Source organism: Mytilus californianus, unplaced genomic scaffold (genome assembly GCF_021869535.1).
Source record: "Mytilus californianus isolate M0D057914Y unplaced genomic scaffold, xbMytCali1.0.p SCAF_3, whole genome shotgun sequence".
NCBI lineage: Eukaryota > Metazoa > Mollusca > Bivalvia > Mytilida > Mytilidae > Mytilus > Mytilus californianus.
In genome coordinates, this window is record NW_026262679.1 from 13346835 (window position 1) to 13373820 (window position 26986).

Sequence of the window (26986 nt, forward strand, 5' to 3'; positions counted from 1 at the left end):
TAAGAAGTGCATATCTGTGGTGTTTTCTCTATTTCATTGATAAAAGATCATTATGAAATGAACATTATTATGAAAATATTGCGTAAAACACCTGTATCTCAGCAGCTGATAGCTGATAGTTCTTTACACTCAGAACTTTATCAGAAGAGCCAATATTACTGACTCTGATAACGATTCAACTTTGAAATCATTTGAACCAGATTAAATCATTTGAACTGTGGTAATAAGAATCTGACAGCCAGGGTTCATATGGTGCCTGACGTCATAATGTTCAGTCAAATTACAACTTTTAACAAGTTAATATTTTTTATGAAGGATAATGGATAAGATAAAATATAACTTCCTTTTTATAAAGATCAATATAAAACAAATGAATCTGACCTTAGATATTCAGGTTCTAAAGACATATTTATGAAGAAACTAAAATCAAGGTTTCATCGACTTGAAAAACATCTCTGAAATGAAATTTTATTTAAGAAACATGAAGTTGAAAGCGTAAAGTACACATCTGGCTGTTAGTTAATTACATGTGTATTTTTACTGAGTTGGAGGTTAATGAACACTTAACCTGAAGCAGTATATAAACTATAGATAATTTGTATCTTATACATAGGTATTGATTAGGGAAAACAGCTCCATAGCAGCTTGACAAATTACATCTCAACAATTGTTCCCAGTCACTATTTACTATTTTCTTTGGCTTTGGTCTGGCCATGTTTTATCTACTGTTGAGATTGTAAGGTGCACATGTCCAACTGGCAGGTGTCATTTGACCTTGACCTCATTTTTATGGTTCAGTGGTTAAAGTAAAGTTTTTGTGTTTTGGTCCGTTTTTCTAATACTGTATTCAATAGGTCAACTATATTTGGTGTATGAAAATATTTATAGATGTACATGTCAGTCTGGCAAGTTTTATTTGACCTTGACCTCATTTTTACGGTTCATTGTTCAATGTTAAGTTTTTGTTTTTTGGTCTGTTTTTTTAATACTATAAGCAATAGGTCAACTATATTTGGTGTATTGAATGATTGTAAGGTGTATATGTCTGTCTGGCAATTATCATCTGACCTTGACCTCATTTTCATGGTTCATTTGTCAATCTTAAGTTTTCCTGGTGAAGTTTGTTTCTTAGATTCTATATGCAATAGGTCAACTATATTTAATTCATAGATTGACTGTAAGGTGTACATGTCTGTCTGGCATGGTTCATCTGACCTTGAACCTATTTCATATAGAATCTAAGACCATTGATAATGGTTCATTGATCAATGTCAAGTTTTCCTGATTAATTTTGTTTCTCAGATACTATGTGTAATAGGTCAACTATATTTAAAGCATATTTGGTGGATGGAATGATTGTAAGGTCTACATGTATTTGCAGTTTGGTTTATCTGACCTTGGCCTCATTTTCTTGGATCATGTTAAGTTTATGTGATAGTTGTAGTAAAGCTTTATATTTAGGATTATCAACAAAAAATCAATGGTCAGTAAAGAAGGCGAGACATTTCAGTGTGTGCACTCTTGTTGTACTCATTGATGGTTACTGGTAAATGTTGATGATTTTTCATGGTTTCTGGTTATTGTTGATGATTTCTCCTAGTTTCAGGTTATTGTTGATGATTTCTCATGTTTTGTTGGTCATTATTAATGGTTTCTGGTCATTGTTGATGATTTCTCATGGTTTTATGTTCATGTGGAAGATTTCTCATAGTTTCTGACTAATGTTGATTTCTCATGGTTTCAGGTTATGGTTGATGATTTCTCATGATTTTTGGGTCATTATTGATGGTTTCATGTCATTGTTGATGATTTCTCATGGATTGTGGTTCATGTTGATGATTCTCAAGGTTTCTGATTAACTTCTCATGGTTTCTGATTCTTGTTGATTTCTCATGGTTTCAGGTTGATGTTAATGATTTCTCATGGTTTCTTGCTAATGTTGATTTCTCATGGTTTCTTGCTAATGTTGATTTCTCATGGTTTCAGGTAAGTGTTGATGATTTCTCATGTTTTCAGGATAAAGTTGATGATTTTTCATGGTTTCAAGTTATTGTTCATGATATCTCATGGTTTCAGGTTAATGTTGATAGTTTCTGATTTATGTTGATTTCCCATGGTTTTGGGTTATGGTTGGTGATTTCTCATGTTTTCAGGTTATTGGTGATTTCTCATGGTTTATTGGTCATTATTGATGGTTTCTGGTCATTGTTGATGATGTTCATGGTTTCTGGTTTATGTTGATGATTTTTCTTGGTTTCGGGATAATGTTGATGATTTCTCATGTTTTTCTGTTCAATGTTGCTGAATTCTCCAGGTTCCTGATTACTGTTGATTTCTCATGTTTTCTTATTTATGTTTGATTTCTCATGGTTTCTAATTTATGTTGATTTTTCATGTTTTCTAGTCGTTGATGATTTCTCATGGTTTTTAGTTTATGTTGATGATTTCTCTAGGTTCTGATTAATGTTCATTTCTCATGATATTTGATTAATGTTGATTTCTCATGATTTCTGATTAATGTTGATTTCTCATGGTTTCTGATTAATGTTGATTTCCCATGGTTCCTGATTAATGTTGATTTATTATGGTTTCTAATTTATGTTTGATTTCTCTTGGTTTCTGATTTATGTAGATTTCTAATGTTTTCTAGTCATTGTTGATGATTTCTCATGCTTTCTAGTCTTTGTTGATGATTTTCATTGTTTCTTGTTCATGTTGATGTTTTCTCATGGTTTCAGGATAATTTTGATGATTTCTCATGTTTTCTGATTACTGTTGATATCTCATGTTTTCTGATCAATGTTTCTGATTTCTCCTGGTTCATGATTACTGTTGACTTCTCATGGTTTCTGATTTATGTTTGATTTCTCACTGTTTCTAAATTATGTTGATTTCTCATGTTTTCTAGTCATTGTTGATGATTTCTCATGTTTTCTAGTCTTTGTTGATGATTTTCATTGTTTCTTGCTCATGTTGATGATTTCTCATGTTTTCTGATTACTGTTGATTTCTCATGTTTTCTGATCAATGTTTCTGATTTCTCCTGGTTCATGATTACTGTTGACTTCTCATGGTTTCTGATTTATGTTAGATTTCTCACGGTTTCTGACTTATGTTGATTTCTCATGTTTTCAGTCGTTGTTGATGATTTCTCATGTTTTTTGGTTTATGTGGATGATTTCTCTAGGTTCTGATTAATGTTGATTTCTCATGGTTTATGATTAATGTTGATTTCCCATTGTTCCTGATTAATGTTGATTTCTCATGGTTTTTGATTTATGTTTGATTTCTAATGGTTTCTGATTTATGTTGATTTCTCATGTTTTCTAGTCATTGTTGATGATTTCTCATGTTTTTTAGTCTTTGCTGATGATTTCTCATGATTTCTTGTTAATGTTCATTTCTCATAGTGTCTGATTAATGTTGATTTCTCATGGTTTCTGATTGATGTGATTTCTCATGGTTTCTGATTTATGTTGATTTCTCATGGTTTCTGATTATTGTTCATTTCTCATGGTTTCTGATTAATGTCGATTTCTCATGGTTTCTGATTAATGTTGAATTCTTATGGTTTCTGATTAATGTTGATTCCTCATGGTTTCTGGTAAAATTTTATGATTTCTCAAGAGTTGCTGACAGCTTCTCATAATGTTATTCTTTGTACTGATTTTTGTCTACTTGTCAGAAATCAGTGTATAGTATTGTCAGAAAATTATGTATAATATTGTCAGAAATCAGTGTATAGTATTGTCAGAAAACTGTATAATATTGTCAGAAAACTATGCATAATATTGTCAGAAATCAGTGTATAGTATTGTCAGAAAACTATATATAATATTGTCAGAAAACTATGTATAATATTGTCAGAAATCAGTGTATAGTATTGTCAGGAAACGTTGAACTGTATTGTCTGAAAAGTTAAATAGTATTGACACTTTCCAGAAGATGAACTCTAATTGAAACAGTTTCCTTAGCAATTTGAATTATTTTATAATGTTCTCTGGCTAATAAAAATTTCATTATGTCTGTTTACAGCATAGAAAGAGAATAGAAAAAAACTAGTTTCATAGATTGTTGAAATATGTATCATTATGTTGAAAAAAAATACTAAACCATCCAGCATTTTCTAAGTAGCTTCTGATTTTTTGTGTAATTCTTGTCATTTTGAATAATCATAAAGCTTTCATTAATAGTTAATGTCTAAAATATAAAGTTTTGTAGCTAATGAATTACAATTATTAAATTTCTATATATCGGTACAAAAATATCATGAAACTGCTTTGTTTAGTTTAGTTTTGTTTCTTTTTTTTTTTTAAAGATTTTAACATTAATATTTAAATAATGACAAATAAGTTCTGTTTCATGTCAGTCAGTTCATTTCAATGTTATGTAGAGCTGTAAAAGCAATGGTTGTAAGGTATTCAATATAGATATACTTGAAAAAGTTGTCACAGACAGATTTACATAATCATATAGTTATCTGCCAGTATATATTTGCGTATTTACAGGGAAAAAAGCCATATAAAGAAGTAGTGAGATCAATATATATATAACTTTGTACAGAGTACCCTGTAGTCTGCTGGGATTACAAATCAATATTCTACTTTATATCAAACCATTGATGCTGTTAGCTTTCATACCATTTTTGTTACAGAGTCTTAGTGGACATTAAAATCATTAATGGAAAAACCCAGAATCAAAATAATTAGATAATATATGTAGACATATATAAAGTACAGGGTTAATTGAAACTTGGCATACTCTAACCCATATATTAGGCACTATACAAATGATACAGAATTAGAATGTACTTCTAACACAGCCATCATTCAATATTTGGTAAAAATAACATTTCAGACAGTAATTAATGACAATTAGACTATAATGGAGAAATGTGATACAAAAATTGTAACTTCTTTATCCTTTCTCTTGCTCTTCTTACTAAGGAACTGATAAAGTTCATCTCTTTTTTTCTTTTAAATGTCAAATATATGAATAACAATATAACTTAATAAAATTTCTGAAGAACAAGACTATTGCTTAATCTCTCTTTTCTATTTCTGATAAAAAGAATTCATTTTGATGTTGAAAATATCTACTTCTTTGAAATTTTTTAAGTCTCTTTCTACAGCGAGTATTACATGCAAATTAATATTTGAAGTTTATACCAGAGAAGTTATTGCTGTGAAGTTTCTATAAATAAACAATATTATCAGCATTCTGTCTAGCATTAGATTTTAATTTAAAAATGAAATATAGAAAATGTTTAACTTTGAGAAATATAATGTGAAAAGAATATCAGAATATATAATTATTTATATTAAACTGTTGATACAAAAAATCCTTGAAAATAATCTCTGATGTATTTAGAACTTGTTATGTATATTATATAAACTTATCTTTCAAATCAAACATTCTTACAGTTGGGATACAAGATGCAAAAACATCTTAAAAATGCACTCACTAAAACACTTTCTCATATAACTAATGATAATATCTCAGTGATACTTGTCAATTCTTTCAAATATCTCAGTGATGCTTTCAATTCTTTCAAATATTTCAGTGATGTATGTCAGTTTCTTTCAAATATCTCTTGAGAGTAATACTTGTCATTTCTTTCAAATATTCTTGTCAATTTTTTCAAATATCCCAGTGATATTTGTCTATGTTTTCAAATATCTCAGTGATGCTTGTCAGTTTTTTGACAAATTTTTCAGTGACACCTGTCCATTCTTTCAAATATCTCAGTGATGCATGTCTATTCTTTCTAACATTTCAGTGATGCTTGTTAATTCTTTCAAATATCTCAGTGACACCTGTCAATTCTTTCAAATATCTCAGTGGTACTTGTCTATTCTTTCAAATATCTCAGTGGTACTTGTCTATTCTTTCAAATATCTCAGTGATGCTTGTCTCTTCTTTCAAACATTTCAGTGATGCTTGTAAATTCTTTCAAATATCTCAGTGACACCTGTCAATTCTTTCAAATATCTCAGTGACACCTGTCAATTCTTTCAAATATCTCAGTGACACCTGTCAATTCTTTCAAATATCTCAGTGATGCTTGTCTATTCTTTCAAATATCTCAGTGATGCTTGTCTATTCTTTCAAATATCTTATAATGATGCTTGTAAATTCTTTCAAATATTTCAGTGATATTTGTCATTTCTTTCAAATATTGAGGCAAAGTTCATTGTGGTAAAAATCTCAATGGTAGTGTTTAATTTATTTAAACACCTCATTGACAATAGTCGGTTCCTGCATATATCTCAGTGATACTTAATACTTCATGTAAATATCTCATTGACAATTGTCAATTCCTGCATATATCTCAGTGATACTTAATACTTCATGCATGTAAATATCTCATTGACAATTGTCAATTCCTGCATATATCTCAGTGATACTTAATACTTCATGTAAATATCTCATTGACAATTGTCAATTCCTGCATATATCTCAGTGATACTTAATACTTCATGTAAATATCTCATTGACAATTGTCAATTCCTGCATATATCTCAGTGATACTTAATACTTCATGTAAATATCTCATTGACAATTGTCAATTCCTGCATATATCTCAGTGATACTTTTACTTCATGAAAATATCTTATTGACAATTTTCAGTTCCTGTTTTATATTTGGATGATACTTTATAATTCATTTCAATATTTCATTGACAATTGTTAGTTCCTGTTTTATATTTGGATGATACTTTATAATTCATTTCAATATTTCATTGACAATTGTTAGTTCCTGTTTTATATTTGGATGATACTTTATAATTCATTTCAATATCTCATTGACAATTGTTAGTTCCTGTTTTATATTTGGATGATACTTTATAATTCATTTCAATATCTCATTGACAATTGTTAGTTCCTGCCTATATCTCAGTGATACTTTTTATTTCATGTACACATGCACCCACATCCTTTGTTTTTCTACTATATATTTTAATGAAGTTCATTACAATAGTGAGAATTAAAATAAATTACATTTTATATGTAATGGTAATCAGTTTATTAATGCTTAAGAGATCAGTGTTATATATATGTGTTTGCTAAAGCTTTTGATTTTACAACTGTTTGGTTAAAAAGTGGCAATGATTTATATGGTTAATCAATGGCATAGATAAAACCTGAAAAGTTGTATCAAGTAACAAAATATTTTGATTGTTTTCTTGAATCCTCAGGTCATTTTTCTTCTGGTAAAACCATTCTGTTAGCTTTAACAGCTGGATAAATGATCTAACTTTTCACATGAGTTAACTCCCCTTATCTCAGTATGGTAAACACAACATATACATGTTTTTTTTTTCTTAACATCTATTCAGTTGCAGCTCTGTGATATTCCCTTGATTGTGAATGTTATGGATAATGCAGCTTTCTATATTTGCATATGATTGAAAATGTGGGAAATGGCTTATGTAAACGGAGTTATGTTGATTAAAAACAGGTTTTTTTTCAAAGGAAGATTGGTTTAAGTATAAAGCTTTCCTCGTCCCCATTTGTTGAATAAAAAGACTTATTTAAAATTTCGGTTATTTTGTTATTTTATAATTATTTCCTTTACACATGTATCTTCTTATTAATCTATATTTGAAATGTTAAAGTTCTTTATAGAAAACTTAAAACCATACCAGGCATATAATGGCTCCCATCCATTCATCTTTGTGGAGGAAGTCAGAGTGAAATCTCTGTTGCTTATTTATATACTGCAATCTTTTTCCATTTTAAAACTTTAAAATTTTGACATTTATGTTGTATGTGAAAGATTTTGAGTGAAAAACAAAACGATTTGTGTTGAGAAGATAGATGTTATAAAGATCTCCATACTGTTACCACAACACAATACTTAGAACTTCAATTTACTATATATGGGAAAAGAAAATTGATGGAAAAAGTATCAATGTTGACATTTCTATATGTTGATTTTTACATTTTCCAGACACTATTGGGTAAAAGATGTTATTCTTTAATGTTGGCAATGTGATTTCTTTTGACATGACTGACATGGAGTTCATTTTTTACCCTAATAAGTCAGGAGGCAGTGTATTATTGTAAAAAGACAATTTTCTTAAATATGAAGGGTTACCATAACAACAGCATTGATCACTTGTGAAAATAAAGATGCAGCAAAAATCATTTGTATTTAATCTTTATTCCAAGATTTATTGGTAGCTGCAGAGTTTTTAGATGAAGTTCCATTGGGAATTTCCATTTAGAATGAATTTATCTGGATAAAATACTGTCTTATATAAGCATGATGCAAGAAAGTGCATTAAAATTTCCATTTTAATTGGTTTATTTTCTATTTTAATTGGCTTATCAGAGTTTGCAAAGAAACATATGATTACTTTGGAGAAACTTAAGCACATCTTCTTTGAAATCTCTTCTGAATATAAGAGGAAATCTAATCATTTGGAAAATCCATGAAATTTAACTACTTTTTTAATATGCCAAATGTCCTAAACATTTTCATTTTTGTCAAAGTATTATTTTTGTGACCAAATGGTTAAAAAGCTGAAAGAAGTAAAACAAAATGGAGTTGAATTCAGCATGTACTGAAGTTACTAACCTTGTTGAATTCATGGATTGCCCAGACTGATTTAAGAGTATAGCAGATGTATTGCCTTTGAAACCTTATTATTTTTGTTGATGTTGTGTCTGAAGAGACAGAGGATGAATTTAAGTACCCGTACTTATATTCTGTTGGTCAGAGGAATAATTAACACCATGAAACCAGCTTAACCAAGTAGCTTTGATGCAGCACTTTTTCAAACAGCGACATTTAGAAGCCATGACAAAAGTCCATTCATAGCACATATATGTACATAAACCCAAAGAAAATAAATGTGTATTCTCTACTGTAAAGTTTCCCTCTGAATGAAGAGAGACATGGGTAGTGTCCATGTAATCATGAATCGGAGGACATGGGTTTCTACTTTTCATGTTGTTTATTAATAATTTTTTTTTAAAGTCAAAAGTTGTGTAAGTAACATATATACACAATAGTTTCCAAGAATAAAAAAGAAATGACTTGTCCTGTTTACATAAATTTTTTTAATTGAATATTGACCTAACATGCAGACATGACAGTAATGAAGTTTTATGGCTATTCATTAGACCTTTGCCAGCTTTGGGATCTGGAATAATTAAGCAGAAGTATCCAGAAAACATGGACTATAGTGTACTTATGGGTATTGTTAGTTTAACAGAGTTTATTAATCACCTATAATACCATTGAACTAATTGTTTCTTTACATGATCCTCAGTGGATCATTGAGACTTCACAGTTTACTGTATGTTAGTCCCCAGAAGTCCACCATTTCCCTCTGTAGGACTGGCATGTTATAAGGAAGTGGTGTATTGATTAGCATACAATCAACATGGGACCTTTTGAATAGGACGGTGGTTAATTCTTACATACCATGTCTTGGTCATGCACGCTTATTAGTTCTTAGATCATTTCTGTAAAAATAATTACTATAGGTTGTTCACACTTGTATCTTTATTTTGTTAAATAATGTATATGATTGTGCATCATAAAGCAACAGTTTGTGTAATTGAAGCAACTTAATGCTATAAATCCATTAGGAAAGAACTCTTATGGGTATCATTCTGTTAGTATTTTATTTAAGATTCATGACATACATTTGGCATTATAGTAAATTAGTTCTAATTAGGAATTCTGACTTTGTCAATGTTTCTGTGAGGGAATTTTTTTCTCAGTATATCAGAATTCCAAACTGCAAATGAGGTTCTAAAATAATTGGAATTTCTATCTTTAGTTTTCCCAAAGGTATTTTGATTTCTTATTAAAGCTGATACTATTAATTAGGAGATACTCTTAATTTCCATACATATATATACTTAATTATTTTATCCCTGTAATTTCATATATCTATTTTAAATCAAAGCTAAAGACTGGAAATTATACTGAAGTATTCATGACCTACTGTACAATTATTTTCTATCTGAAGTAATATTTTTTTGCGAAAAGAGTTGCAGATACTTTTATGGTAATTTTGAATTAAGAAAAAACAATTAAGTGGCTGAACTACTGCTTTTTAGCTCACCTGGCCCGAAGGGCCAAGTGAACTTTTCTCATCACTTGGCATCCGTCGTCCGTCATCGTTAACTTTTTCAAAAATCTTCTCCTCTGAAACTTAACTGGGCCAAATTTAACCACAATCATCATTGGGATATCTAGTTTAAAAATTGTGTCCGATGATCCCGCCGGCCAACCAAGATGGCCGACATGGTTAAAAATAGAACAAAGGGGTAAAATGCAAGTTTTGTCTATTATTTTGAAAACTATTGTAAATAGAGAAAATCTGACTAGAGCAGAAATGTTCAGAAGCAAAAAATAAAGAAGATAGAGAGAAACTAAACAGACTAAATGATCAGCATTACAAGATCAACAAAACAGAGATTTTTGTCATGAATTCTATTCTCATCTACAATGTTGGAGAGTCCTTTGTTGAATATGCACATAGACCAAGGTGAGCAACACTGGCACTTTAGAGCCTCTAGTTTATCAAGAAAGTCAATAAATGGTCAGTTCACAGTGCTGTGAGAGTGTCTATACTCTTTAAAATTCAATATGATATTGCATATATAGGGGAGAAGGCTTTAACTGCTGAAATTCTAGAAGAATTCAGACATAGGAAGACTTCACTCCTAATAAAACAAAATCATTGAATCCTTTGTATCAACTGACATAATTAATTGTAATTCCAAATATTGTTCTGATGATCATGAAGATGATTGAATAGAGTTTGAACTATTCAATACACATTAATATTTGCACAAGTCTTAGAATTATTAATATTTTTTAACACGTCACTGCACATTAACATGGGCACAAGCCTTAAGACCGCAGAGATGTTTGAACACTTCACTACACATTACCATAGTCACAAGTCTTAGGATCACAGAGATGTTTGAAAACATTCACTACACATTAACATAGTCACAGGTCTTAGGATCACAAAGATGTTTGAAGACATTCACTACACATTATTATAACATAGTCACAAGTCTTAGGATCACAGAGATGTTTGAACACTTCACTACACATTAGCATAGTCACTAGTCTTACTCTAAGGACCCAAGATATGTTTGAACACATCACTATACATTAACATAGTCACTAGTCTTACTCTAAGGACCCAAGCGATGTTTGAACAATTCACTACACATTAACATAGTCACAAGTCAAACTCTTAGAGTCACAGAGATGTTTGAACACTTCACTACACATTAACATAGTCACAAGTCTTAGAATTATTAATATTTTTTAACACGTCACTGCACATTAACATGGGCACAAGCCTTAAGACCGCAGAGATGTTTGAACACTTCACTACACATTACCATAGTCACAAGTCTTAGGATCACAGAGATGTTTGAAAACATTCACTACACATTAACATAGTCACAAGTCTTACTCTTAGGATCACAGAGATGTTTGAACACTTCACTACACATTAACAAAGTCACAAGTCTTAGGATCACAGATCTAGAGATGTTTGAACAATTCACTACACATTAACATAGTCACAAGTCTTACTCTTAGGATCACAGAGATGTTTGAACACTTCACTACACATTAACATAGTCACAAGTTTTAAGATCACAGAGATGTTTGAACAATTCACTACACATTAACATAGTCACAAGTCTTACTCTTAGGATCACAGAGATGTTTGAACAATTCACTACACATTAACATAGTCACAAGTTTTAAGATCACAGAGATGTTTGAACAATTGACTACACATTAACATAGTCATTAGTCTTACTCCTAGTATCACAGAGATGTTTGAACACTTCCCTACACATTAACATAGGCACAAGTTTTAAGATCACAGAGATGTTTGAACACTTCTCTACACATTAACATAGTCACAAGTTTTACTTTTAAGACCCCAGTGATGTTTGAACACTTCACTACACATTAATATAGTCACAAGTCTTAGGATCACAAAGATGTATGAAAACATTCACTACACAATAACATAGTCACAAGATTTAGGATCACAGAGATGTTTGAACACTTCACTACACATTAACATAGTCACAAGTCTTAGGATCACAGAGATGTTTGAACACTTCACTGCACATTAACATAGTCACAAGTCTTACTCTTAGGATCACAGAGAATTTTGAACACTTCACTTCACATTAGCATAGTCACTAGTCTTACTCTAAGGACCCAAGAGATGTTTGAACACTTCACTATACATTAACATAGTCACTAGTCTTACTCTAAGGACCCAAGTAATGTTTGAACACTTCACTACACATTAACATAGTCACAAGTCTTAGGTTGAACACTCCACTACATATTAACATAGTCACAAGTCTTAGGTTGAATATTTCACTAGACATTATCTATAAGATAATGCAAATGTTTGAACAGTGCTAGTACTGATAATTTTCCATTAATTTTCAGAGTCGAGGAGGAGGTTTGGACATGAATGTAAGAAGTGCTTGGGAGCAGGGTGTGACTGGTAAAGGGGTGGTGGTTACCATTCTAGATGATGGAATAGAGAAAGATCACCCAGACTTACAAACTAACTATGTAAGTTTACTTAAAGTGTATAATTAATTTGATATACATGAAGTTAAGTGATGTCAGAAATGTCAGACCAAGTATAGACAGAAATCTTGTCAGATTCTCTCGTTCTGTCAGTTTTCAAGCAGAATAATTGCTGTCAAAAATTTGGAATGGAAGTCTTGGATGCCATAGAGAAGATGTTGAGATGTACAGTTGTTTTGCTGTACAGATGTGCATGTTATTTGTCTACACCTGTTTAAATCTAAGTCATATATGAGATTTTAACAGGTGTTGGTTTGTTAACATAGACTGGGATAATAGAAAGATTCAGTGCTTAGAAGCACCAGTTTTAAGATATGCTTTATCATATTATGGTTTGTGTTTCATATTGTTTTGTAAATTTCATGTTATAATGCAGACAGACAAATCCTTTTTTATTGTTTTTTGTTGTTGTTGTAAAATTGAATTTGAGATTAGCTTACAATAGCTAGCTTACAGTAACACAAGCTTCTACAGTATACAGTCAATAAGAATGAGAAAGTATTATATTATTGTTTTCTGTTTCTGAACTGTAACAGCTAGGTCACACAAATAAGTGACTGATAAGTTCCAGGTTGAGCTGAATGATGTGCCCAAGTTATGATACAGTTGAAGTTCAATTTTCCATAGAAGGGTCATAGCTTATTTTTGTTTTCAATTTTGTCTGTCTTTTTGGCTCGTCGTCTGAAACAAAAGCTTTCCAGATAAAATCTTGAGTTTGCCTTGCTTTAGTAAAATGAAACTTGTATCAATTGAAAATAAAGGACAGGGGAAGAAGCCTATTGATTTTGGGGTCAATAGATAAATGTTCAATGTTGCTGGTACTAAAAATACAATATTTTTAGGGGAAAAAAATTTCTAAATGATAGCTCAAGTTTTCTTTGTTGGTTTACGATTGAGAAAGTTGCAGGGAAGGGTAAAAACCTTATTGAATTTTAGGTCATAGGTCAGGGTCACAGATGCTAAATTAAAGTCTAAAAAGACTGAAAATAAAGAGGTATGAGTTGCAATTTGTTGTTTCTTGGTTAATACTTGAGGTACACTTGATTTAAACTGATACAAGTGGTAGATTATAGGAAAGGGACAAAGCCTGTTTATTTTGAGGTCTTATGGTCAAAAGTTAATGTTACAGTTATATAAAACTTTCAACTATGAATTTTTATTTTTTAGTATTATCGATATACGGAATGTGTCCCCAGATTTGGTTAGTAAGCAAGGGTCAAGGAAAACCTTGCTCATATTTTTTTAAGAGGGTGCTTCTGATGGTTTTTCTGTTAAGTTTGGTTCTGGAGACGGTATAAATAACAATGTTGGTTTCTTTTTTACCATGATGTATAAATCTGAGACCATTCATTAGAGTGCAGTTCAGGGAGCATAGGTTGGTATAATACTTACATTTGATTTGTTGACAGTCAATACCCACCATTTCTTTAAGATTCCATTGAAAATATTGTTAAAAATTATTTAAAATTCAATCAAGGATGATATCATTATACTGTGGATAGAATTTCTTTATGGCTATCAATTTTTTCGTAGTTTGTCAAACAATTATTGGGTTGTGGTTTTTATACGATGGCAAAAAAATTTTTGTGGTCGTATATTGGTATGACGTTGGCGTCGTCGTCGTCGTCTGGCGTCGTCCGGCGTTGTCCGAAGACACATTGGTTTTCGCACTCTAACTTTAGTTTAAGTGAATGGATCTCTATGAAATTTTACCACAAGGTTCAATACAACAAAAGGAAGGTTGGGATTGATTTTGAGGGTTATGGTACCAACAGTAAAGGAATTAGGGGCCAAAAAGGGGCCAAAAATAAGCATTTTTGTAACTTCCAGACATAACTTGTGTGTTAGTGTATGGATCTCTCTGACATTGTACCACAAGGTTCCATATCACAAAAGGAATGCTGGGATTGATTTTGGGGGTAATTGCCTCTAATTTTAGGAATTAGGGGCCAAAAAAGGGGCAAAAAACAAGCATTTTTCTAGTTTCATGACAATAACTTGTGTGTAAGTGTATGGATCTTTCTGAAATTGTACTACAAGGTTCCATATCACAAAGGGAAAGCTGGAATTGAGTTTGGGGGTAATTGCCGAAACGTTTAGGAATTGGGGGCCAAAAAGGGGCCAAAAATAAGCATTTTTCTTGTTTCCAGACAATAACTTGTGTTCAAGTATATGGATCTCTCTGAAATTGTACTGCAAGGTACCATACCACACAGGGAAGGCTGGGATTGATGATGGGGGTAATTGCCTCAATATTTTAGGAATTAGGGGCCAAAAAGGGGCAAAAAACAAGCATTTTTCTAGTTTCAGGACAATAACTTGTGTGTAAGTGTATTGATCTTTCTGAAATTGTACTACAAGGTTCCATATCGCAAAGGGAAAGCTGGGTTTGAGTTTGGGGGTAATTGCCTTAAATGTTTAGGAATTTGGGGCCAAAAAGGGGCCAAAAAACACATTTTTCTAGTTTCCAGACAATAACTTGTGTTCAAGTGTATGGATCTCTCTGAAATTGTACTGCAAGGTACCATACCACAAAGGGAAGGCTGGGATTGAGTTTGGGGGTGATGAATCATAAGGGGGTTCAAAAAATTTGGGGGGGGATTTTTTTTTTTTCCTTTTTTTTCTTTTTTTCCTTTTTTTTTCTTGTTATTTCTGATTTATATTTAAAAGCAAATAATAATGATATGGTAGGAGATGAGATACACACCAAACAGGATGTTTAAATTATTATATAATAAGTATTGTGCAATAGCAAGAAATTTTCAATTGCACAGTATTGCACAATACCAAGAAATCTTCAATTGCACAGTATTGCGCAATAGCAAGAAATCTTCAATTGCACAGTATTGCGCAATAGCAAGAAATATCCAATAGCACAATATTGCGCAATAGCAAGAAATTGTCAATTGTACAGTATTGCGCAATAGCAAGAAATATTTAATTGCACAGTATTGTGCAAAAGAAGATACTTCATATAAATTGCTTATTTCTTGACCAATTTCAATGGGGTTTTATTCTTGAATTCTTGGGGTTCTTTAATATGCTGAATCTAACCTTGTATTTAGTTTTTTGATTTTGGGCCCCGTTTTTAAATTGGTCCACATTGAGGTCCAAAGGGTCCAAAATTAAACTTTGTTTGATTTCATCAAAAATTGAATTATTGGGGTTCTTTGATATGCCGAATCTAACCGTGTATTTAGATTCTTAATTTTTGGTTCCGTTTTCAAATTGGTCTACATTAAGGTCCAAAGGGTCCAAAATTAAACTTAGTTTGATTTTAACAAAAATTGAATTCTTAGGGTTCTTTGATATGCTGAATCTAAACATGTATTTAGATTTTTGATTATGGGCCCAGTTTTCAAGTTGGTCAAAATCGGGGTCCAAAATTAAACTTGTTTGATTTCAACAAAAATTGAATATATGGGGTTCTTTGATATGCTGAATCTAACCATGTATTTATATTTTTGATTTTTGGGCCCCGTTATCAACTTTGTCCACATTGAGGTCAAAAGGGTCCAAAATTAAACTTTGTTTGATTTCATCAAAAATTGAATTCTTGGGGTTCTTTGATATGCTGAATCTAACCATGTATTTAGATTTTGGATATTGGACCATAATAGGTGAATATCCAATTTAAAATTTTTATGTTCTTAGACCACATTCATTCTGTGTCAGAAACCTATGCTGTGTCAAATATTTAATCACAATCCAAATGCAAAGCTGTATCAAGCTTGAATGTTGTGTCCATACTTGCCCCAACTGTTCAGGGTTCGACCTCTGCGGTCGTATCAAGCTGCGCCCTGCGGAGCATTTTATTAGATTTAAGTTTTAAGATTAACAAATTCAGAGTCAGTCAATGGAAAATGTGTAGGATATTTCATTTGATATGAAATAATGTGGCTCGAAACCTGAAAATCCACTACCTCCAAAACAATATTACTTTCATAGCAGATAAAAACCAATAATCTTAGAAATGTATGTGAGTTCCTATCAGTCACATCGTAGAAAATTTTTGCTGAAATTGATTTATTGCAAACATGCCAATGATAAACCAATTTGGTATAGTTTAAGAAGTTTAGAAAAATGCATTTTTTGCTCATTCTATAGAAATATAATATCATTCAACACAACAAAAAGCAGCAACAGGATTGTTATTTCCTTATCATGGTCTACAGACACTATCTTGACACACCTTTAGAATTGTATAGATAGTAATGGTTCCTATTGATATGTTTGATGTATTTACAACTCCAGTGGATACTTACCAATTTACTGTGTTGATAAATCTTCCAATAAACCATATGGACATGTATCATTTTTAATCATTGGGGATCAAGATGGAATCTTTTAGCCTAAGTGTCTTTCTTGCCCTTTACCTGTATTAACTGAATGGAAAAGTAGAAACAGAACAGCCATTTGTTCAGATTAGATCACAAGAATTGTACTTAAACTGTTGAAATCAGGTGTTCCAGAAAGGTAAGCAGGTCCTTCTTCATATTAAGCATATATACTGAATCATGGCCCTGCACAACAATCACTGGATGTCAATTCATGGCATGCACATCAATCACTGGAGGTTTATTCATGGCACTGCACAACAATCACTGGTGCACAACAATCACTGGAGGTTGATTCATGGCACTGCACAACAATCACTGGTGCACAACAATCACTGGAGGTTGATTCATGGCACTGCACACCAATCACTGGTGCACAACAATCACTGGAGGTTGATTCATGGCACTGCACACCAATCACTGGTGCACAACAATCACTGGAGTTTGATTCATGGCACTGCACACCAATCACTGGTGCACAACAATCACTGGAGGTTGATTCATGAAACTGTACTCCAATCACTGGTGCACAACAATCACTGGAGTTTGATTCATGGCACTGCACACCAATCACTGGTGCACAACAATCACTGGAGGTTGATTCATGGCACTGCCCACCAATCACTGGTGCACAACAATCACTGGTGCACAACAATCACTGGAGGTTGATTCATGGCACTGCACAACAAATACTGGTGCACAACAATCACTGGAGGTTGATTCATGGTACTGCACACCAATCACTGGAGATTGATTCACAGCACTGCACAACAATCACTGGAGGTTGATTCATGACACTGCACAACAGTCACTGGAGGTTGATTCATGACACTGCACAACAGTCACTGGAGGTCGATTCATGACACTGCACAACAGTCACTGGAGGTTAATTCATGACACTGCACAACAATCACTGGAGGTTGATTCATGGCACTACACAACAATCACTGGAGGTTGATTCATGGCACTGCACAACAATCACTGGGGATTGATTCATGGCACTGCACAACAGTCACTGGAGGTTGATTCATGACACTGCACAACAATCACTGGAGTTTGATTCATGGCACTGCACAACAATCACTAGGGATTGATTCATGGTGCTGGACAACAATCACTGGAGGTTGAAGACCAAATAGTAATGCCATACTTAATTTTCACAGAAAATTATATACTTTAACAACCTGTAGTTTTCTGAAAAATTGTACAAAATTTAAAACCTGATATTGTGCACTCTAATGACACCATTGGAACTACAAAACTGCAAGAGGAATAGGTCAGTTATGTAGAATATGCAAATCTTCACAAGAAAGAGACAAATCTTTTAACTTTTATTGAATGCCAAGGTCAGACATAGACATTAATACACATATGATAAAACTTTTGAATGGAAGAAGATAGGTGTCTGACCTTTAAGTGCATTTCTTTCTAAAAAATCAATGCAAAAGGCTTAGAACTCTTAATATATGAATTTTACCAGTTTTGGCATTTTTTGCTAAAATTGAGAAAACTGTAGCAGTATGATGAGATAAGTTGTTATCAGAAAAAATTACCAGTAGGTCCAAATCTACAAATAAGTCAAATGGCCAAAAGTGTCAGTCAACTCCTAAAAGGAGTTATTGCCCTTTTAAGACAGTTTTTCCCATTTTTTGCATTTTCATGTAAACAGCAAAATAAGATTTACAAATAAGTCATATTGACAATAATTGTCAGTTGTTGCCTTAAAGTAGTTGTTAAAATTACTTTTTTTAATCTTTTTTTGGCATTTGGGATATAATCTTGAGAACTAAAATAGATAGAGAAACATTAACAGCAAAAATGATCAGCTATAGCAGATCTACAAATAAGTTAATATGGCCACAATCATCAGTTGACCCTTTATATGAGTTATTTCACTTCAGTGAAAATATTGACTCATTTTTAGTGTGTTTTTGGTGAAAACTATAGTAGAGACAGAGAAACTTTAAACAGCAAACAAGACCTACAAATGAGTCAAATGGTTGAAATCTTCAGTCCACTCTTTATAAGAGTTATCTCCCTTGAATGATGTTTTTTGACAAATTATAGTGCATTTACCTATTATCTTGAAAACTACAGTATTGAAACCTTTTTGGTGGGGTTTGTGGTGCTCAGTCTTTAGTTTTCTATGTTGTGTTTTGTGTACTGAATGTTTGTCTGTTTGTCTTCCTCTTTTTTAGCCATGGCGTTGTCAGTTTTATTTTTGACTTATGAGTTTGAATGTCCCTTTGGTATCTTTGCCTCACCTTTAACAGCAAAATTTACCAGCTAATCTTTTTAGTCCCTTTTGAGCATGTGGCATCTCATGTATTCCGTAAGTTATATGTCCTATGCTGTCATGTCACCTCATGTATTCCGTAAGTTATACGTCCTATGCTGTCATGTCACCTCATGTATTCCGTAAGTTATACGTCCTATGCTGTCATGTCACCTCATGTATTCCGTAAGTTATACGTCCTATGCTGTCATGTCACCTCATGTATTCCGTAAGTTATACGTCCTATGCTGTCATGTCACCTCATGTATTCCGTAAGTTATAGTCCTATGCTGTCATGTCACCTCATGTATTCCGTAAGTTATACATCCTATGCTGTCAAATTTTTGGACTTGAGCATTCGTATTGAAGGTTAATAAAGAAATGCACTGCAGACACACTTTACAAAGTTGAATTTTTATTCTTACAAGTTAACTTCTCTAAAGATAGTTCCCATGGAAAAGGTTTTATTAAGTGGAGCCCTTCATACAAATTTAAAGTGGATCTCATAAAAAATAATGGTTCTTTCCCTGCAACAAGAATTAATATGGGATGTATGTCTCCCATTGTCTCCCATTTCAGATTTTTTTGTGATTATCAACCTCATCCAAACTATTGATGAGTGGAAAAGAGAGGCTTTCTCGATACCAAAGGGATATTCAAACTCGTAAGTCAAAAACAAACTGACAATGCCATGGCAAAAAAAGAAAAACGATGAAAATACAAACAACAGTACACACAACATAACAAAAAAACAACTATAGACTGAGCAAAACTGGGGGTGATCTCAGGTGCCATCATGGCTATGGAAGGGTAACCAGAAATGTTCATACAAATTTGAAGAGGATTGGATAAAAAATGTTGGTCCTACCCCAGTGACAAGATTTAATATAAGAATTTTTCCAGGCTATTTTTAAAATATACTAGAGGTATTTACTATTGTTATATAGTTTATTTGTCCAGTTACTGTTAAAGTCGTGATTTCAATGGGTAGAATATAGTAATGTCCAGTATTAAGAACCTGACTATTTATTTGTTGAAGATAGATACCCGTTGATTTTGCTGGGTCAGGTACAGTTTATATATTGTATAAATTGTATAAATCAACTATTTACAAGGTATTATCTGATAAAATTCCAAAAATTCAAACTGTTCAAATATTTGTTTATCTGTAGGTTAGTCTCAACAGGATATTGTTAAATGTTGTTTTCTATTACTAATTATAGAAGCAGAATTGAGTAATAATCATTAATTACTTTTTTCATCAGTTTCATCAGGATTTCACTCCAGATTTTAATCACTGTTGTTGAAAGCTATTTCCATTTAGTTAAATTCATCTGCATGTTTAACTAGCATAGCCTCCTACTTTTGTAGAATCTTTTGTGAATCATTAGAATGCTTGTATCATTTACAGGTCTTTGACTTGTATTTGTAAGTGATGAATCTTGTACTGACTTGGAGATACTGTTTAACGAAAAGTTTATGTGGTAAATACAGACTCTTATGTACATACATGGAACTGTAATGACCAAGATTTCCGTCTGTGATAACACACTTGGGCTTGATATTAATGTTGAACAGGAAATAGCCCAAATGCATGTAATAAAACTTATAAAGTACTGCCTCAAGATAGAAGGATAGATGACTTAACATTGCAGAAACAGTATCTTGAGAATAAACTTTAAATTCCTCTCATTATGCTGCTACGGTACTTCGGTACTTTGAGTGATATATTGATCCATATATGATTCTATATCCGGAAAAAACTTTATCAATCATAAGAAAGAAAAAGGATATTGAAAGCATTGTTTTATAATGACCTGTTAGAATTAATTAAATCTTTAACTTTTTATCAGCTTATACATAGTGGGAAATATAAATCCATATTTTGTATCCAGTTCTACTAAACATTCTAAACATGTAAGAATGTTCTGTCCATGAATAAGATAACTTCATCAGTGACATACAAGTACCTAATGCTCTATAGCACTTACATGATAAAGTATCATTAAGATATTGGCAATGACCTTCTCTTAATGTGATGTTTAAATTTTTTATGGATTTATTTCTCAGATATGCGAATGTCAATGACATTAAAAAATGAAAACAGCACGTAATTTAGTAAACAAATAGACACAATTCCCAAAATACAGAACTGGGTTTGCACAATATATTCATCTGAAGAATGAAGATTTGAGGTTTATGCCAATGAGGCAGCATTCCAACAACACAAATAACCAAAGACACCTAAGACTTCTACATATAGTCTTTGAAAGTAGAAATGTTAGATTTGTCTAAGGTGAATACTATAGGGTTATTGCACTAAATATTGAGGAATATTGTCCTCTGCAGTATTTACTTATATGGTACTAGCTTACTCTTGACTCATCTGAGGGATATTTTAGTGCATTAACCCTTTTATAATATACTATGTACCAAATATTTCAGCAACATGGATGATACTACTTTCCAAACTAGTACTGCAGCTCTAATGCATGCAGTGTTACAGGACACAATGCCCATTTCGGCCATTTCTGTATCTCTTTTCTGCTTTCTTGCAAATGTTGTTTTACTCAGATCCTCTCTAGTGCATACCAAACTTATGGGAAAAGGTGGAATACAATACCAGTCAAGATGTACAGAAGGAACCTTACTAGAGAGAGTCCAAGGCTCTCAGCACATTTAAGAATCCTTTTAAGAACTTTTCATAGGGATTCATTTGTGGTCTGCTACAAGTGAAATTTAAGACTCTGGCCAATCTCCCAATTGATTCTCTTCATAGATAAAACCAATAGTCATATCTTTTGGGAAATTCTTAACTTAAATTCCCAAAACTGTTAATTCAAGCATGAATATGCTTAAAATATTTGTGACTGCACATTAAATATGGTTTCAACTCCCTCAGGCAAAGTTGACCTAGGATGGATTTGGCTATTATTTTTAGGCCCTTTTTTGGTCATATAACTCTTCAACTGTGTCGGTTCTTATACATTCTTGGCTTTCAAATATTTGGCTTTGAGCGTTCCAGATGAAGGTAAATCCAGAAAAGCGCCTCAGAATCAATCAACCAAATTTTCAAACACCAGGATCCATACATTGTTAAGTGTTTTCTACCTTTCTCTAAGCCTATTTTCCTTTCTAAATTGTTTCATTATTTTGTTGAAAGAAAATTTGTTTGTAGCACATGATAATCTGGTATGATAGAAGAGGTGAAAGGGGGTCCTATCTATCAACCTGTCAGATCTAATTAGCTGCAGTTTGTTTTTATATAATTACAGCAAACATCACTGCATAGTATACTTAGTGACCTCTTGCCTAACCAAAAGATACAATCACAATCTGTCATGTTAAACTACAGAAGTACATGTTCTTTGTTGGTAGCTACAGCAGCTAGAACAAATGACTGATCATTTTTGGTTTACAGGTGATGAACAAATTATTTGATATATGTATAACTTGAATCTCCCCTGAAGCAAATTAGAATTAATTTGACACGTTTAGCATTGATATATCAACAAATGGAGCTGAGTTAGGAACCTCAAAAGTTATATGTTATGTATTTTTTATCAGGTTAATAATTAAGAGGGCTTGATGACCCGTTCTGATGCACAATAATAACAATTGGCACCTATTGTATAAATAAACATTGGCTTCTGGGATTGTAATTATTACTGTTAAATCTACAAACTCTAGTGTATTCACTATGACTAGTACAGTAGATGTAAACAAATAAGTATCAATAGTTTGGTAATGAGCAGGAACACAGATCATTGCTGCTTCTATTTACAATAACAGGAATGTTACCAAATTTAAGCAAGATCTATTTTTTTTTCTTGTTAAATCACACACAAGTCACACAAGTACACATTTTTATAATGCAATGAATGTTACTGTATGTTTTATATTTATAAGCAAAATTGAAATATATATATATATATATATAAGATAATAATTTTAAAAATATTAATGGACATTTGTATTTTGTAAGTTTCTTATCTAGTGTATGGCAGAAAATTAGTTTCTTGAACCAAAACTCTGATTGATTGTCTTGCCTGTGCAGAAAGTCACAGAATGCAAGACATAGGGATGCTAATATGGCAGCTGGGGGTGATAAAGACTGCTTAAACTATTAGTATAAAACTTCATATATCAGAAGGTGACCTGGATGCTTCATACCTTATTTACAGATGCATTATGTTACTAAGTTTCTATCTGTCATATGTCCATTGTCCTTGACTTCATTTACGTGGTTCAGCAACTGCTTCTTGTCATGTTAATTTGTCACTTATTAGGAGTAACTGGGTATCTATATTTGGTATATGGGATCCTTGTAAGGTCTACATGTAAGTCAGACAGGATTCACCTAACCTCCCCCTCATTTTATGGATCAGTGATCAAGAAGTCTTCATGGTCAGGATACTTAAAGCTGTAGGTCCATATTTGGTGTATGGAATGAATGTAGGGTGTACATGTCCGTATGGTAGGTTCAGTTGAAGTTCTGTTTCTAAGATACTATAAGCAATAGGTTATTTCCTGTATGGGATGATTGCATGATGTACATGTCTATTTGACAGAGCTCATCTGACCTTACCCTCATTTACATGGATCATTGATAATGTTAATCTTATGTAGTACTACTGTATATTTGTTTTGTAAAAATGTCTATTTCAGCAGTGCTATGTTCATTAGCCGTAAAATATTCATACCACTGACGGCATGTTTTCAGTGCAAGTACTAAACTTTTTCCATTTGTTTCAAACCTAAACCAATTATTCAATGTAGCTTTGCACTTTTAACCATTTTCACCCTTTTGTAAACAGTCATTAGTTGATATTGAACTTTGAACTAGCGATTATTCTTAGATCAGTACTTTTTGTTATTTGTTTTTTTCATTGTTAGTAGCATTCTGACGAGTTGCTCATAGGACGTATCAGGTTAAAGTTTACTGTAGATACATCAAACTTAGTGCACATGTTTATTATGATTTTGACTTTTTAAAATGTATGTCAAAAAGGTTTTGACTTAGATTTTATGGTTCACTGAGTATAGAAATGTGATATATATAGTGTTAGTGGAGCATGGTGTCCAGTTGACACTTATATTCTTGTTTCTTTGTTGTTACACCACTGCATCCCTGGTGGAGGTTTGAGTGCTCACAAACATGTTTAACTCCACCTCATTCTATATGTGCCTGTTCCTTAACCCGAATAATTCAGTCGTTATATTCCACTGCTCTATGATGGCTACATTAACGCCTGAAGGCCTTGTCAATAAAAAATCGTCAAATAATCATTCGGAATTAGCTCGGGATTTACCTATCTCGATAACATTGAGCTATTAGCTGATTGGCTCTCTCTCACAGAGAGCACCAATCAAAATCCTGGATTCGTGACACGTTTTTATTGTATAAAGAATTCAGGCCCTCGCGAGTGGGAGAGTCGATCACGGGGAGGGACTGAATTATTCGGGTTACCTGTTCCTAGGTAATCCAGTAGCTGTCTTTGGTTAATATCTTTGTTCTTCTTTTATTGTTGTAGTATAAATCAGGTGATTTGTAGTCTCTTCTGAATTAAATCACTTTTGTCATCATGGTGCCCTTTATAGCTTACTATAAGGTATTGGTTTTGCTCATTGTTGAAGGCTGTTCAGTGACCTGTAATTGCTTACATATTTATGGATAATTGTCTCATTGGCAATCATACCACACATCTCCTGATTTTTATATTGAAAGGTTTATTGTTTTGTTTTTAGCATAGTTTGATAAGGACAACTTAGTGACAAAATGAAATTCTCATTCTGTAATCAATCTTTATTTGACGATATATTTGTCAACTTGGCATCTTTTGTACTTTCTTTGGAAACTATTGGTATTGATTTGATGTCCAAAGTTCAATGTTAACCTTCATTCCTCAATGTGACAGTTACAGCTGCAGGGAGTACTGTCCTATTTTTTATGTTTTATTTTTATGACCTTTTTTTCATAGTCAAGGCTGGATTCCATAATGGCTTAACAGGAAATATTGGAAAAAGATTGTAATTTTCTGTTTGATCCTGTCCTAAGCTGGGAGGAATTATTGATTTGTACTTATATAAAAGATGTTCAAAGTTTTATTTACATATAAAATCTATTTTGTATTTAATCATTTATTACCATGCGGAAAGCACTTCAAGAAGAACCATTGGTTGAGAGCTTGAGAGGTTTTATTTTCTATGTTGGCATTATATTTGCTTTATGTCTGTATATTGTTTTCTTAAGGCTTTTTGTTTCTGATATCAATGCTTTTATGTTTCATATTGAGTGTCTATCAGCATGTTGTATAATGTTAGAAGACTTTGACTGTGATTATTATTGAATACTGGTACATTTTTTATTTAAATTTGATTAATCGTCCACAGTTTTTCTGTCTCCTTTGGTACATTTAATTATAAAATTACAATACAAAACTTGCTTTTTTCATTGACCAGTATTGTTCTTGTACTATGCTTCAAATGAGGATGTAAAGCATTGTTCATTTAGATTAAAGCATATTCCCCAGTCTTGTGCTACAAATTTAATGTCAGAAGTTTAAAATAAACATTCCCATTGTTGTACAGATTGGTCTTAAATTATCAATAATTGTGAAGTACATTGAAATTAGTGTAATATGTGAATGTAAAAAAATATGTATTCATTTCTTACATGTGAAGACTTTTCTATGTTTACCTTAATCAGAACGCTCAAACCAAACAGTAGGTGAAGGTGTGAAGCAAACAAATGTTTTGTAGTGTATTGTACAGTGGAAGTTATTTCAAGGGTGGGAAACTCTTAATGACCAACTGGTCTTGCTGAAAGTGGATTCAAGGCTGGTGTTCATGCAAGTCTCACTGCCAGTTTGACTTTTTCTTTGTGAAGGAAAATGATATGAATGCCTTTTTGAAAAGGGGGAGAAGATACCAAGGACCTTCAGGGGGCAATAAGAAAACATAAGAATTAAAGACAAACAAACAACAGTCCCCAAAAGCACTAAACAGAGAATGAACCCTTCAAAAAACACAAGTGCTTGGACAGGAAAATTTCAATCCTTGCTTGTAAAAATGAAGGAGTGTCATCAAATTAAACTGTAAATTAAAACATTTGCTTTGTTTTGAAGCCATGTCAGACGATTAGGATTTAAAAACAATCGTGTACTTTTATTTGTTAGTTAATGTTAAAGAACAGTATTTTATACAAATAGCTGAGGGTGTGATACAAACAGAAGAACTGATTTGTAGATTATAATAGATGTAATGGTATTAATTAGAATCTAAAGGTGTGAACTAAACATAGCCACTTGTTGGTTGGTACAGTTGAAGTAGATGGATTTACTAAAGGTGTGAACTATAAGCATGCACACTGATGTGTTGCATGAAGACGTTTGAAGTGGATGGATTTACTGAAGGTGTGAATTATAAACATGTACACTGATGTGTTGCATGGAGACATTGAAGTAGATTGAGTTACTAAAGGTCTGAGCTATAAACATTCACACTGCTGACTGGTGTGTTGGGTACATTTGAAATAGATAGATTTACTGAAGGTGTGAACTATAAACGTTCACATTGGTGTGTTGGGGACATTTTGAGTAGATTGATTTACTTAAGGTGTGAACTATAAACATTCACACTGATGTGTTGGGAACATTTTGAATAGATTTATTTACTTAAGGTGTGAACTTTAAACATTCACACTGGTGTGTTGGGGACATTTTGAGTAGATTGATTTACTTAAGGTGTGAACTATAAACAT

At 32.4% G+C, this 26986-nt stretch overlaps 1 protein-coding gene across 4 annotated transcripts in view; it reads left to right on the plus strand.

Moving 5' to 3' along the window:
* LOC127732951 (furin-like protease kpc-1) overlaps nt 1-26986 on the plus strand; it is an 88327-nt gene that overhangs the window by 19511 nt on the left and 41830 nt on the right. For all 4 annotated transcript variants that reach the window (XM_052242173.1, XM_052242176.1, XM_052242174.1 and 1 more), the window contains exon 4: nt 12466-12594. In XM_052242173.1, the coding sequence (XP_052098133.1) occupies nt 12466-12594 (129 nt within the window). The remainder of the gene's footprint in view (nt 1-12465; nt 12595-26986) is intronic.